Source organism: Podarcis pityusensis, assembly GCF_964106645.2.
Source record: "Podarcis pityusensis genome assembly, chromosome: 8".
NCBI classification, from domain to species: Eukaryota; Metazoa; Chordata; class Lepidosauria; order Squamata; family Lacertidae; genus Podarcis; species Podarcis pityusensis.
Window position 1 is genome coordinate 87,208,007 of NC_138033.1, and position 15,632 is coordinate 87,223,638.

The window sequence follows — 15,632 nt, forward strand, 5'->3', positions numbered from 1 at the left end:
TTTATGTTTGTTGTTAATTTCTTTTTTCTTCTAACTTGTTTTAAAAATCTTTTTCATAACAACAACAACAACAACAAAATAATTTTATTTATACCAGGGCGGCTAACACCAATAAAATTACAATAAAACGTAATGGGAGGGGGGACAAACAAAAAACCAGTTTATTAAAATACGGGTTAAAACACAATTTAAAATGCAGCCTCATTTTAATAGTAGTCCATAAATCAAAACCACAAGGGGAGGGAAACAAAAGGGTCAGACTGAGTCCAAACCAAAGGCCAGGCAGAACAGCTCTGTCTTGCAGGCCCTGCGGAAAGATGTCAAGTCCCGCAGGGTCCTAGTCTCTTGTGACAGCGTTCCACCAAGTCGGGGCCAGTACTGAAAAGGCCCTGGCCCTAGTTGAAACCAGTCTAACCATCTTGTGGCTCGGGACCTCCAAAGTGGTGTTATTTGTGGACCTTAAGGTCCTTCGCGGGGCAGACCCGGAGAGGCAGTCCACCTATACACATTGCGGTGAATCTCAAGCATTATCTGGTTCTTTTGAAGAACTTGGCAAGACCTTATTTCATCCGTGACTCGTCTTGGCAAATTGCTAACATAGCTATGCCTTATCCTTTTAACCCTTTGAGAATTTGTCAAGGGAGGGCAGATATCCAAGTTTTCTTCTACGTTAACTATTTTACAAGAATTTCATTCAGTCTTTGGAGAACTAAGACCATAGTTTCTGCAGACATCATGCAAATTTCTTGGTAAGGGTGCATGTTTGGAATCTGCTGACCATAAGCTCTTTTACTGTCTTGTTCCAAAGACATGGGGGGGGGGTCAGCGTTTGGAATAGGGGAAGCCCCTCCTGCTCCTGTCCTCTGGGTCAGATCATCTCCTTCACTCCTTGAAAGGAGAGGAGTCAGGTCTTCTCCTTCCTTTTGTGAAGGGGGGGGGGGGTGTTCTCCCGATATCATTACTCACAATTTGCTCTCTTTCCGAGCTAGGAGTGGTGGTATTAGCTTTCCACCGCTTCTCTGGTTTAGAGGATTTATGAGTCCCAATTATGCTGTTTTGGCTCTTCTTACCTCATTTTTTTCCTTCTGATAGGCATTCTGATAAGTTAGCAGAGTTCTGTCAAGCCAAAACCAGATCTTTTTAGCCAGTAGATGAAGCAATGGACGAAACTGCAGGTTAGTCACATGGACTACAATCAATCTTCACTGGGCGTTCATTGTTACGCTAAGTTGAATAGAGCCAATAAAACAGTACCCATAAACTAAAAACAAAGGAAGACAAAAAGATATAAGGCAACTATAAGGCAGCTAATAAAACAATTAAAATGTGAAGTTAGGATCAAAAGGTGATTAAAAACAACTTAAAAGCTTAATGGAAGGCGGGAGGCTCTGACTAGGCTGATACCTCCGCCGCCATTTTGGAATGTTTTGTTTTTAACCTTTTATGGTGTAATTGATTGGCTTTGTTTTTCTATCATTGTAAACCATTGCGATCTATTTCTTTGATAGAGTGGTATATAACTATTTTTATAACTCAATAGATAAATGGACTTCTCTGTTTCACTTGGACCTTATTTTTCTAGTGTGCAGTTTCACTTTTGCTCTGGCTAATGCCCTTCTGTTTCACAGGAATGCCTATCTAATCACATTATGCCTGTTCACACACTCTTGCTTCATTACTCAATCGGCAAAGCACGCTTCTGCTTTATCTGGATGTTTCATGTTATGTCAACATGGTTTGTGCCAGCCTCTATATATGTAGAAACAAGGGCGGAAATGGACCAAAGCATGTGAGTTTAAGGAAATTTTCCACTCATCTTGGCACCAGGCTACATTTCTAATGCAATACTGAGAACTGAGAAGGTTCATGTGATCATAGTTCATGTGATTGTTCTACTGTCCCCATAGATCTCAATGATCTCATTTTAATGGCTTTCTCATTATTGCTCTATTTAACTTGGCACGGCACCTTATAAACTTTTTACAATCTTGGATGACTCATGTTGCTTCAGAGTTGGAAGCATGCATGGCAAATTCCACTGACTTCCAAAACGCATTATTGTGATTACCACAATCACTGAATTTATTAGGCAGGGAAATTTAAGTGGCAACATAAGGTGAGGGGAGATTTCTTTTAAATGAAGGTGCACATATTCTTTGGAGAGTATGGGACCATCAGCCCTTTGCATTTTATGCTCTTAAGGAAAGTTGTTGCCTGTGAAGAATGTTATGCTATTGGGTTTTTCCAGATTCCTCCTTGCCCTTGGGTACCCAAGATGGGGAAACCAAATATGTCCCTTTCCCACTAATTACCTTATTTACTGTTCTGACTGTATTTTAGTGTGCTGTAACCTGTGCTGGGATGATCCATTTTATGAAGGGAGGGAGGGACAGAAGTGAAATAAATGGGGTCCAATCTCCAGGCTGGTTTACAGTGGTGCCTCGCAAGACGAAATTAATTCATTCCGCGAGTTTTTTCGTCTAGCGAATTTTTCGTCTTGCGAAGCACGAAATCCCATAGGAATGCATTGAAATTCAATTAATGTGTTCCTATGGTCAAAAAAAGTCCAAACAAAGCCAAATTTGGTACAACAAGAGTTTATTAAGTGCTCTTTAAAGTCACACATACTGTAAAGAGCATTTCAAAAATTGAAGGAACAATAAATTAAGTTTCTAAACATGACAGAAAAACATTTAAAAATCAACAAAGTGTACAGTACATTTTTAAGACTCTGGGGGACAACTCGAAGAAGGTTCCTCTTCCACTCTTTGCTTCTTGCTGAAGAACCCCCTCCTCAACTGTTCCCCCAGCCACCCACCACACAGAAATTCAAATCCAGATTTTTTTAAAAAAAACAGCAGAGTGGCCCAATGGTCACAGAAAATCATAAAAATGCAGAAAAAAACACACAAGCTTCCAGATTCTTGCAAACCCCTCCCCAACACCAAGTCCTTGAATTCCAAACACCCCAACCCAAAATCCAAAAACCCCCCAAAAAGTTTTAAAAGTTTAAAAGAAGTTTTGGAAAAGCTTCAAAAATCACCAAAGTCTTCAAAAACCTCAAAAAAGGCTACCACACCACGTTCTATGAGTTGCTCCTCGAAGTCAAGTCGCAACTGTATTAACGGTGTTAAGAAAAAGGAAACAAACTTGCAAGACGTTTTCGTTTTTCGTCTTGCGAAGCAAGCCCATAGGGAAATTCGTCTTGCGAAGCAGCTCAAAAAATGGAAAACCCTTTCGTCTAGCGAGTTTTTTGTCTTGCGAGGCATTCGTCTTGCGGGGCACCACTGTATTGTGAGCCAATCCCACCAAAATGAATAGAAGATATGCAAGAGCTTATTAGCATATCTCCAGTTAATTTCAGTGGGGCTGGCTCACAAAAGCGTACCCTCGGCACCAAATGAGTCTGTGTCCTCAAAGCTCCTAGCTGACCCTCAAAGTTGAGCTTTCTGGATTTGGCCAGAAGATCCTCAACCCAACCAACAGGCCTTGTGAATGGACTAATGAGGCCTTGTTTATTCCAATTTAATCTTATTCCTCACAGTCTGGCTTGCTTTGCTCAGGCTTATTGTGTGTTCAAGTTTATGTAAGTGTTATGAAATGTCCACTTCCTGTTTTGTGACTACAGCTGCCTGCCAAGCATTATGCCAGTTTATGGTTCCACACCCTTTCACCCAGGTGCTTTGATGAAAAGCCTCCCACTTCTCTTCCCAACCCCCTCCCAATGGGTTTAATGGACAACCCAACAGGAGGTGATACTTGGTGTAAGTGTAATAACCCAAACAGTCCCTTCTTTGATATAGGTGCCAGTGTCACCTGGCATGCCTAGAGTGCTTGAGACAGATCACAGGTGAAGTGGCTGGCCCTGTGCAGCGCTGTGTTGTAAATTCAGTGGTGGAAATGACCAGAGGAGGGGGCTGAAAGCTTAACAGGAACAGAACAATAACCTCTGTGGGTGGCAGCATTTTGAATACATTGCATGGAGCTTTTCTCTGCCTTCTCAAAAAGGTTTGGGTAGGTCAGGGGTCTGCAACCCGTTTCCGAAGAAAAAAAAACCTGGGAGCCGCAAAACTCGTCATTATAAAAATAACTTTTTTGTCACTTTTTTATTATTTCTTTGTTTGACCCCTCAGAATTACTCCGCCTCATAGAAATAAACATTAAATTAACAAGTTACCTTTTTGTGTGTGTGTGTTCTTCACTCCCCTTCAAAACAGTGACCAGCGTACATGGCCCCTTTCAATGCAGTGACCAGCGTACATGCCCCTTACAATGCAGCGGGCGGGAAGGTGACGTCGGGACGGTGCGTGACTAACGCACGCACCGCCCCCATGCGATGTCACAGCCAGTACAGCACCCGCCACAGTGGGGAGTGTCGGGGCGCAGAATGCGCCTCCTCCCCTCGCTAGTATCTGCCCCGGAGCCGCGGCAAAGGTGTAAAAGCCACATGCGGCTCCGGAGCCGCGGGTTGCTGACCCCTGGGGTAGGTGATGCTGAAAAGGGCAGCTCAAATGTTGGAGATTTTCCTATTAGGCAAAACTAATGGATTTATTGGGGGGGGGGGGGACAAGATGGGGGTGGTGGTAGTAACAACAACAACAACATGCTGCCCATCTGAGAGGTTTGCCTCAGCCACTCTGGGTGGCTTCCAAAAATTAAAACACAGAGAAAGGGGGTGTGGATTAACACCCCCCCCCCACTTCTCTGGTTCACTTAAAATTGATGAACAGGATGTTAAGCCAGTTACTACATTCTTTCCACAAGGTGTAAGTTAATTACTACAAACGTGTCTTTATGCCCAGCTTAGGGGCTTCCCCAAAACATCTGGGCATAAGTGGAAAAGAATGCTGGATGACAGAGACCTTTTGCTTGTGTTGCATGAGACTCTTCTTTTTGTTAGTCTCTTTAAATCAGTACAGTACAGAATGTATTTTTTAATTGGATTGGCACAAAACCCCTGTGCCTATAAATATGAGACTATTCCCCACACAGTTGAACCAACCTACAACAAAAGAAATGCACGTAATTTTATAGAAAATGTTTTTATTATATAAAGGAAAAAAGTTTACAAAGGCATAGAAAAATATATAAAAATAAATACATAAAGTGGAATGATGAAAACCAGTAGTACCTGCAGAATAATAGCAGCTAACAGATGCAGATAGCCCTGGATATGAAACAGTTCTTGTATTTTCAGACAGGTAATCAAGCATTGTTCGTTATTGTCTGATACCTGCATGATCACTCAAACTGCCTCACTGGAACGTGTTACCTTTCCCTGCTTTGCAGGCTTCACAGCCTCACCGTTGGCCAACAAAGTTTTCTCTCTTCAGCCTCTCGGGACTCTCCCCTCCACCACTCCCATCTAGCCTGATGAAGAGTTCGTGTGCAAGCTTCTGGGTTTTCAGGATTTAGTGACCTTTTGGTTGGCCTAATGTATTGTCTCAAGGACAGAGTTGGATGACAAAACTAATAGTTTAAAAAGATGGCACCTTGGCTTGTCACTGAACGTAAGGCTTAAAACAACAAGAAACAACAAGGTGGTGAGGTGACTTTGTTCTACACCTGTCTATAAAAGTAGTAAATGTAAAGGGACCCCTGACCATTAGGTCCAGTCGTGACCGACTCTGGGGTTGTGGCGCTCATCTTGTTTTATTGGCTGAGGGAGCCGGCGTACAGCTTCCGGGTCATGTGGCCAGCATGATGAAGCCGCTTCTGGTGAACTAGAGCAGCGCACGGAAACACCGTTTACCTTCCTGCCGGAGCGGTACCTATTTATCTACTTGCACATGACGTGCTTTCAAACTGCTAGGTTGGCAGGAGCAGGGACCGGGCAACGGGAGCTCACCCCATTGCAGGGATTCGAACCGCCGACCTTCTGATCGGCAAGCCCTAGGCTCAGTGGTTTAGACCACAGTGCCACCCGTGTCCCCGTCTATAAAAGTAGGCTGACAGAAATTTAGCAAATAATAATAATATAATAATAAATTTTATTTATATCCCGCCCTCCCCAGCCGAAGCTGGGCTCAGGGCGGCTAACAACAATAAATGTTTGGCCCATCATTTCTTTTATCAATAGGAAAAGGTTAACCTGCTGGTTTTCTGCATTTCAAACTTGTTAAAGGCACAAGAGCAGGGCCAGAAAAAACCTGGAAACCTGTAGCCACAGTCATTGTCTACGTGGTTCTCTCATCCCTGCTCCCACCCCCTTTCCTCTCGACAAGGTGAATTAACCTTGCTATTTCCATGGTCTCTCCTGGGGCAAAATGGGTAGACTGATCTCAAATGAATAAAGCACAACAGAATCACCCCTGTGTTTTCTACTCGAATGATGAGGTCTTGGGCCTCTTTCTGGAAAGGGAATTTCCCATTCCACGAAACAGCAGGAAAGACAGCAGGCTTCTCAGGGCTTCCTGTTCCTCTGCTGATATAATGGATTCTGCAAGGCTTCTCCAACCTGGTGCCCTCCAGACAACTCTACAGCCTCACCAGCCCCAGCCACCCCTTGGCTTGATGGGCATTGCACTACAAAACATCTGGAGGGCAGAAGGCTGCTTTATGCTCCTCCTACTGCCCATGTGACCCTGCCCCTTTTGGAATCTCCTAACCAGCTTCCCAACACTTTTGACTCCTATCATTTGTTCTGTTCATGATAGAGTTGTGTTTCTCCTGCTCCTTGAAGACTCCATCCATTTTGCCCTGTTTGGAGAGTATCTCTCTCAATGGACATAAACTTTGCACCTGCCTTGGCTTACCTACCATCTGCTTGTTCCTCTCTAACAGCCTAAAAGACAAACACTTTTTGCATGGCTGTGAGATAAGATTAAGGTGTGCATGAAAAGCAGTTTACAATGGCTTTGGTTAAACTGTAACACTGATACTGCTTGGGAGAGAAAATTACTGCTGAAATGGGTGGCTAATAAAGGGTATTCTTCACTTTGCTCCCAGCACAGTCTCCACTCCCACTTTGGATATTTTCAGCATCTGCTTGATCCCTCACTTCCTCCTTAACATGTTTCAGTCCTACTGTTGAATTTAGATGTCACTGTTCTAAATCTAGCACCATGGTTCTCTGCTTTTTAAAGGCAAAAGTGTCTTATTATGGAGAGTCCTTTTTATACACCTCCCTCTCGGGCTATGGAGAGAGTGAGAAAGATCTCAGCAGCCCATCTTTTCTGCCACAGTGATCTCTTCGTTGTGCATCTCTCTTTAAAGTCAGCCTTTGTCTTCTCCACCTCGGCGGGTTCCCATCAAGATTTGAAATATTTCAGGAGCTTTGATAGTGCATACTTTTGTCACCACAGGGGCTGGCTATTCCTTGCTTATTCTGGCCAGACTTCTGGGCTCTCTCCTTCTGCCAAAACAGAGATGGGAATAATTTTCTTCACTTCCTGCCGGCACAATGGGCAGCGACTGGTGGTATGGAAAATTTTCAGGGAGCAGTGGGAGCAGAAGTTGGCATGAGAGCAAGGAAGCATCATGGTGTTGGCTTTTTGCCCGAAGCATACAGCACATTCCTCAGGAAAGGCATGGAAATCCCCACAGGTGGACTCTGTATTTCATACAAAAGACACGGAATAAGAAACATAGAAATGCTTCCTCAGCACACTCTTCTTCCTACTTATGCTATTTAACCACAAAGGGGGGGGGGATGAGCAGGCTTTAATATGGACAAGTCGGTCAATTTTGGTTTCGCAAGCTTAGCTTCAGTTTGTCATGTTTCCACATCAGTTTGCAATTTTTTAAAAATAATAATGAGTCCTGAGAACTCACCAACTTTTCTCTCTGTACTAGATGAGCACCAGTAGGGGGTGATCAGAATGACAGCAGCCAGAAATGAGCAGAAGAACAAGCTCTGCCTGCGCCTCTGCTCTGCCTGCCTGGCTCTCCCGCCACTGACTACCCTTTACCCAATGGGGGAGGGAATGGCACTCTGCACATGCCCATGGGAGCCTCTTTTTGTGCACAAGGAGCCTAGCCTAGCCAGGTGGGGAAGCAGCAGTAGCCTTTGGACTTATCACATGCTATTTGTGTTCTCTGAGGATGGAGGGAATGTTGCTAGAGAGACAAAGTTTTGACAGTACTTTGCCTCGCTTGCACTCACTGTCCACACTGCTATCTTGTTTTCAGCTGCATTTATTAATAATAATTAATTTGTTCCTGATTCAGCTACTGGACTGGAGTGAGTGAGTCCAGGGGGAGCTGGTGAGGGTTGGTGAGTGGCTTGTGCATTTTAAACACTTTTTTGGAGGTTGGAGACCAGCACAAATTTTGAAGGGTAGCTGTGCACTGACTCCCCTGTTGTTTCAGGAAGTGTGAATTGGTTAGATTTACAGTAAACTGTGAACTGAACAGAATTTATCCTCCACCCGTAGTTGGCTCATCCCAATGTCTTTATATGATTGAGCACTGGTTTTTAACCAGTGTGCTGTGGCACCCTGGGGTGACTTGAGAAATGTTGAGGGGAGCCCTGAGGGACCACCCCTTCATTAGCTTGCAGTCTATCTCTCTCTGCCTTTCTCTGAGGAACATTCAGAGGAGCAGACAGCTTTAACTTGCAGCCCATTTTCTTCCCAAAATAAGACAGCAGTAAGAAAGTGGGGAAACACTTTTTCTTAATATCTCCCCCCCACACAGACAAACAAAAACCCTTCCCGGCTGAATAACTAACAGTTCCTTAGTTTTACACAGAGGGCTTGAAAAATGCAAGAAAATAGCAAAGTAGCATTATGGTTTGTGTTCCTAGACACGTGTGTGCTCTGTAAGGAGGGATTCAAAAATAACCCTGAAAGTGAGGAGTGTCTTCTGTGTTTCCCTGTCCTGCTTCCCCCAACATCCTGCCCCCCTCTTCTTCTCCACCTCTCCCCCCAGCCAACCCCCCTGATCTTTAACAGTCACCCAGCTTTATGGGGACAGGGAGAATGTGTCAGGGAAGGACCATGTCTGCATGTGTGTTATTCCTTCCCTGCAATAACATAGTATTTCTACTTTGGATCTTAATCTCATTTTCCCTCTCCACTCCCCACCACACCATGTGTGCGCTGATTTGGGGGAAGGTAGGCTGTGGCTGCCACATGGAGTGCGTCAGCTCGGCCCTGCAGAGCAGTGCGCTCCCACTTACAAGGACGACAAAAAGGGCGCTGACAAGGGGCAGGGCGGAATGGGTAAATTCCCACTTATGCACACCCTGTAACGGAACCCCAGTGTAAGTGGCTTCCACAGCGGAGCCGCAGAAAGAATATGGGTGGTTAAGGGAGCTGTGGACTCAAAAAGGTTGAAAACCACTGTGGCAGGGAGTTCCAAAGGTGGCCTCTGCAGGGTCTGTGCCCTTGTGAGAGAAAAACAAAAATGTGTGGTGTCTTTTTGTTGTATCTATTTTGTCAGTTAGATGTTTAATGGTCAGTGGACCAATAAGACAAAATACAAAGTATAAAATGCAAAATTACAGCTCCATTGAAGCCAGTTTTTTTCAAAACAAAAAACAAAACAATAAAAGTGAAATTTGCACTGGGTAGTGAAGTGCCCTGGGAGAGCTTGTTTCTGGGATGGTTTCCTGGGCTAAAAGAAAATAATGAGAGGAAATTGAGGGCAACTCGCAGCTTTTCCAGATACTCACCACTCTGTTGAAGAAGGCTGAGCCCATCAGCATTGGTTGGTAGGCTGGAGGGACCTGGAAGGGAAAGAGAGAGACTTTAGGATGCTGCCTCTCAAGTGCAGCCTTCACCCATCAACAGCCCTGCCTTCTTGCCAGGCCACACCACACACCATGCTCAAGGGCTTTCCCCAGCTGGAAAGCATATTTGAACAGCGATAATGGGTGGAGAGAAGGGTGGGTAGAGAAATCTTTTGTATGGCTGAGATGTAGGCTGCTGCATGGAAACAGTCACAACTATTACCCCACCCACTTTTTGCTTCTGGTCCAACTCATTACCAGCCTGTGGTCCCCAGAAGGCTGCCTGTGAGGGAATGTGGCCCTCATGCTGAACAAGATTCCCCCACCCCTGAGTTTAGATGCTTCAGTTGCTTACCCAAAAGCTGGACTGCCTTGGTCCTTCCATAGATGTCCACAACAGCCCAGAGAGGCCTTGTGACCAAGACGCCATCTGCCACCAGGAAACCTTCTGACTTCTCATTGGTGCTGCAGAAAACAGAACCTTGGTTGTCCACCCAGAAGCTGACAATGGTGCCTTCTGCTTCATATTCTTCTGGTACGAGCGCTGCACGACACTTCCCTTGCTTTACCAGGTCTGGGCAAGAATACGGAGGCAGCACACTGGGCTCAACGAGGGACGGATCCTCCCAAGTGAAGCCCACCCTTAGGCCTCCACACCACCTGCTCTCTTCCTTTAAGATTTTCAAAGTCACCTTCTCATAAAGTTCAATAGGCCGGCTGGAGAAGACAATGCCGTTGCAGAACGTGGCTGCTCTGCTCGCTATGCAGTGGGACTCGTCCATGATGACCTGGGAGCCTTTGAGGTAAGGGTGGAAAAAGAGGGGATCACTGGGAGGCTGGCTTGCGCCATCTGGACCTGTGGGAGACATAAGTGTTATGTACTGAAGTTCTCACCCTGGGTCAGCAGGGGGATACTGTAGATAGTTCAGGTCCACATATGCAAATAAGGGATCGAAGGTGACGTTCAGTGATTGGATAGTTACAGAAAATGGTTACTGTTGCGTTCTAGTGGAGCTCTATATAAGCAGGCTGGCTGAACCCTTCAGTTCAGTTCTGTTCTGGCCTGTGAATAAACAAGAGCTGTTTGAAGAATCGCTGTGTCGTCTGATATGTTCACCCGCAACTTAACAATAAGAGACACCATGATTAATAAAATTATACGGGCGCGTGCTACAGTTTAGCATGCGCTTTCCTTGCAAAAGGTCTCATGGCGTCATTAACAGGAATTCTGAGAAGCGCCACTCATCTCCACAGTCATCATGGCAGGATTCTCAGGAAGTGGAATTCTGTGCCCAATGCTACATACACACTGTGCTTTTAATAATGACACCCATGTTCTGCTCTGACTTTATCTACCGCAAAGAAGCAGGCTTAGCATGTGGCTCAAGATCCCGCAAAATATGAGACCACCACTAGGTGTCACTACCGGCAGGACAAGATGTGCAGAGGCCACAAACAGGTCTGGTTGGGTTTGCTTTCCATTTATCATACTGTAGTAACATCTCCTGCGTAGGAAACCGAAACCCCTCAGGCTACAAGAGGCAACAGTTCTTCTAATGACTGAACCATAGGCAGGTTTGTGGTTTTTTGTTTAAGCAACTAGAAATATCATTTGCAAAAATAACTTCCCTATAGACGCTGAAGTTTTACATCAGGTATATATAGAACATAAATACTCCAGTTTATTAAACTGGATTCAGCTATGCCAAAATATATCAAGTACAAAAAGTTGATCAATTATATGCTACTATAGGACAACTGGACTCCAAATGTCTCAGGTTAATGTTAATGCATTTAATTCACAGGCACTGGTAAACTGTGTGCAGTGGCGTAGCTGGGGGGGCGGTGGCCCTGGGTGCAAAATCCTGAGAGGGGCACAACCAGGCACCCCCACAACTGGCTCCCAGCTGAACTCCTGCCGCCTATCGTGGTACAGAAATATTTTGTATAGATAAATAAGCTCCAAGCTTAGATAGCAACTTTGTCAGTGCTATTTTTTTTAAGAAAAAGAGGTGCTGGAACTCACTATGAACACCTCCCTTGTTCCGTTATAATGCCAATGGCACTCACCTGAGAGGTGCCGGAACTGAGTTCTTGCATGTTCTGACTGAAAAAAGGCCCTGAACTTTGTATACCCCTAAAATCATGTAGGCATAAAGTCCATTTCATGATCATCTGGCCTCATCTGATGAGCCTGTGCTTGCCTCCTCACACATAAAATCCATTCAACCAGTTTAGAGTGACGTTTCATTGATCCTGCCACCATTGCTCTGCCTAACCACCTTCATGAGGGTGGTTTGCTTTTGTGTGTCTGTGTGTTTCTGTGTGTGAGAGCTAAACTGTATGTGAAAATGGGCTACAGTTTACAAAGAAAACAGCTTCTCTTTCATTCCCTGATCCCGGGTGTCATTTGAGCAGTTGGCGGTTACTGTTATCAGAACATCATGGCCACAATCCTTTATTGTTCTGAGAGGGGTCACTGGGTGCACTGAAATGACAGGTTGCAGAGGGACAGAAGGAGAAATCCTGAACCTTGAAGAAAAATATTTCTGCATATTGCCTTTTCCTTAGACAATCTATAATTGTTTTCTGACTCTTTCTCTTTAAATGATCTTAGGTGTTTGACATTCAGTAGACTGTTATATGTGGCCAGTGGTCTGTGAATAAATTAACACAGTAATGTTTTATTGACATGTGCGGTAAATTCACTTGTTATCATCTTGGAGAGCCAGAGTGGAGCTGGTAAAAATATTTCTTTAAAAGAAAACTAAAAGTTGAGCAGGGTTCAAATTCCCGCTTAATCATGAAGCAAGCTGGATGAATGTGGCTCAGGCACCATCTCTCAGGCCAATCCGCCTCATGGGATTGCGGAGGGGAAAATGGAGAGGGCGAGGGTGAGCCGCCTTGAGCTCTCTGAGGAAATGCTTTGTGCATGTCACTCTGTCTATGCTTTGTGGTTTGGAAAAGATTTCTGGGGTGTTACTTTGTCTGGGTGAAAAGGTAAAAGTTTGAGACCTTGTGCTATTACTGGGTTGCAGGCCTGTTTCACAGGTGGGGAGAGGAGATTATTGCTTTTTTAATATTTATAGGAGACTGGGTTAAGAAAATTCATCTTTATTGGTCTGTGAAACAATGGACTCTGTTTGGCTGCCAGTTGGAAATGTCAGTTGGGAGTTAACTGTTGGGAGACCACAGAAAACTGGGGTGAAAATGGATAGATGAGACCTGAGTATTAAGCAAATTCATCCTTAGTGGGTTAACGTTTTGCTGGTGAAGATCAGAAGGGCGCCAGTGGCTCCCTATCTAAGGAGGGCTTGCCAGAACAGCCTGTGCAAGCAGGTTTCTAAAATCAACTAAACTGTCCAAGCAGCCAGAAGGATAACCCGAGGAGCTTTGGGGGTCAGAGGCAGATTACAGCCAGTAGTTGGGCTGGCTTGTGAGTGAATTTGGCTGAGGTGGAGGCTGAGCAACTTTGGCCAGAGGTTAAAGCTTCTTAGAGGCTGCTGTCAGCTATGGTGTCTCTTGCAACCTCAGAAACTGACAGCAAGCACATATAAAAGCCCATAGTAGATATCAGTATCCTCTTCATGTACAAAATATCCCTTTACCAACAATCTTAAACAACAGCTCATTCTGTATCCAACTCATGCATAAAATCTCCCATATAGCACACTACCAGGAGGTTTTTAAAGCCCAAAGCACCAATTTATTCATCTTTTCCTTAAATCACTGTGCCCCGTAAAAATTAGCAAAGTTAACACTATAATTAGTTAACCAAAACGAACCATAAATTGGTGGTGAATAAGAAACAGCCAATCACGTGCCATAAAATGCCTGGGAAGAGGCTGTAGTGCTGGTGCCCAGTGGGGGGTCTTGCTGGGGAGCATCCTGCTGGGGCCACCAAGAACCCACATGATATGCCTAAAGTAAGGTCCAAACAAGAGGCTTCCCAGCTCAAAGCCCCTGCTCTCCATTAGAAGAACACTCTGCTACACTAGACTCAAAGAACATTCATGATTAAGTTCTTATCGCGAGTTTCAGTGAGAAAATAAATGTGGTCTTGGAGACCATTCAAAGTAGAAATTTTGGCAGAGGAGCAATGAATGGCATGCTTTGTTCACTATTGACTTTTGGAGAATTTTTATCATACAACAACCTCCAAAACCACCCACACACCATCCCCATAAACATTTAATATATGTTGATTGAGAGAGGAAAAATGATGTATAAAAAATTTCACTGGATGCCAAGATTCAGGTTTCAGGGTGAGAGAACCCCAGTAGACACAAAACCTGCAGCGAAGTAAAGCGTGGAAATATAAGCTGTTAGACCTTTAAAATATTCCTTCCCAAGTTCCCTCTTCGACTTAACATAGAAAAAGACCAGACATTTGGTAAGTTTAAAATGGCTTATTTACAAACTCTTCAAAGGTCAGTTTCATGTGCTTTTCCATACAGCATTAAGAAATCACAGGCAGCAAAACTTACGTTAGTTTCAAAGTGGTGAAAATTTGCAAAAAGGGCTTGGAGCAGCCAGCTCAGATGTCTTTACATAATGGAGTACACATGATCGATTGATTATTTAATTCCTTTACCACTTAATATATTTAAATGATATCTAAGCAGTGAACAGAAAACTGAAGCAACAACAGACAATTTAAACAAAATATTACAAAATATTAAGGCATAGTTGCTAATATATATAAACCAACATCAATTTTTTAAAAAACACTGTAGTTCAGTGGCTGCCACCACATCTTGTGGCAGTGAATTCCATACATTAATTCCTCAGTGCTGAGGGAGATGCGCACAGTGATGCGTACATTCAGAGGCACACTTGTTCTTTTGAACATTTTCCTTAGAACTGCGCCCTGGAAAGGAAAAAAATTTCCAGAGCTCTTCCCTGACACAGATCCTGACCTCAGCCCTAGCCTTTGAGCATAATGAGCAGCAAGGGCTGCGGGAGAGTTCTTCAGTTATGCTCGCTGTGAAACCAGTCCCAGACCTGATGGGTCCTCCATCACCTGACTCTGCAGCGCAGGGGACCTTGACCCACCAGAAGCACCTTTGCATTTTCACCCAGGGCCCTTCCTCAAAACCCCCAGCCAGTTCTTACCCTCCAAGGGGCGAAGGCAGGCACCCATCACTGCCAGGAAGCTGCTGTTCCTCAGGCTGAAGACTGGTGCTGCTCGCTGGGTGATAGGCTGGAGTTTATGTTGCCATGCCAGGGACGCGAGCTGTTCTTACTGAGCTGCCTGGGGCACTCCCAGGAGTTAAACATTAATCATGGAAGTGTGGGGCTTGTGTGCGGTTTCCCTTCACATTATCACAAGATGCACTTTGTTTTGTGCTAGGGGGATTTCCAGTATATTGTGTGTGCGGACGTAACTGGAGCCAGGGCCACACCCCCAGGACCACATCCCTGACTTCAGAGTCCTGGCTTCCAGCCCAAGCTAGCAAGACTCCACCCTTTCCTCTTTCCTGTTGACCCAATCCATTTACTTTGCACTGTTTCAGTGTACTTGCTAGCTTCCATTGTCAAATCTTAATATTACTTAGCATTCGTATAAAGCTGTAGGCAAATATGACAATTTTGGTTTCTCTTAGTTTCTCATTTTTCCAGTATGAAATTCAGTTCTCCACATTTCCACATAAGATTTTTTTTAAAAAAAGTATTTATGACAATTCATCAGCATTTTAGTGCAAATTTCTCTAAATATGCTTCTGTGCAGAACATGTTTCTATGCAATTTTCACAAATATATACATTTTTGAAAGCAATTTCCCCATATAAAATGCACTTATGCATGTTATCTCTTCTCAGTACAGGTGTTTTTATGTTCTCTTTACCATTGTGTTTGCATTTGTGTACACGTTACTTGGCTGCAGAACTGCATTGAAAAAATTGAAGATGTGATTTTGAAAAGATGGCTTTGTATTGTTGCATGTTGGCCCACGCAG

At 44.3% G+C, this 15,632-nt stretch overlaps 1 protein-coding gene across 1 annotated transcript; it reads right to left on the bottom strand.

Moving 5' to 3' along the window:
- Window positions 1-5,070: 5,070 nt before the first annotated feature.
- Window positions 5,071-15,008, bottom strand: NEURL3 (neuralized E3 ubiquitin protein ligase 3). The gene is made up of 4 exons (XM_081017724.1): window positions 14,789-15,008; window positions 10,029-10,529; window positions 9,617-9,670; window positions 5,071-7,552 (listed from the first exon to the last, which is right to left on the bottom strand). Exons 1-4 carry the CDS (start codon window positions 14,814-14,816, stop codon window positions 7,323-7,325), a joined length of 813 nt encoding a protein of 270 aa, XP_080873850.1. The 5' UTR covers window positions 14,817-15,008; the 3' UTR covers window positions 5,071-7,322.
- Between the last annotated feature and the right edge of the window lie 624 nt (window positions 15,009-15,632).

Coding starts and splice junctions, on each gene's coding strand:
- NEURL3 (XM_081017724.1), bottom strand. CDS start 14,816: ATGGGTGCCTGCCTTCGCCCCTTGGAGG. Junction 9,671..10,028: donor CAAGGCAGTCCAGCTTTTGG/GTAAGCAACTGA, acceptor TTTCCCTTCCAG/GTCCCTCCAGCCTACCAACC. Junction 7,553..9,616: donor CAGCCTTCTTCAACAGAGTG/GTGAGTATCTGG, acceptor TATGAAATACAG/AGTCCACCTGTGGGGATTTC.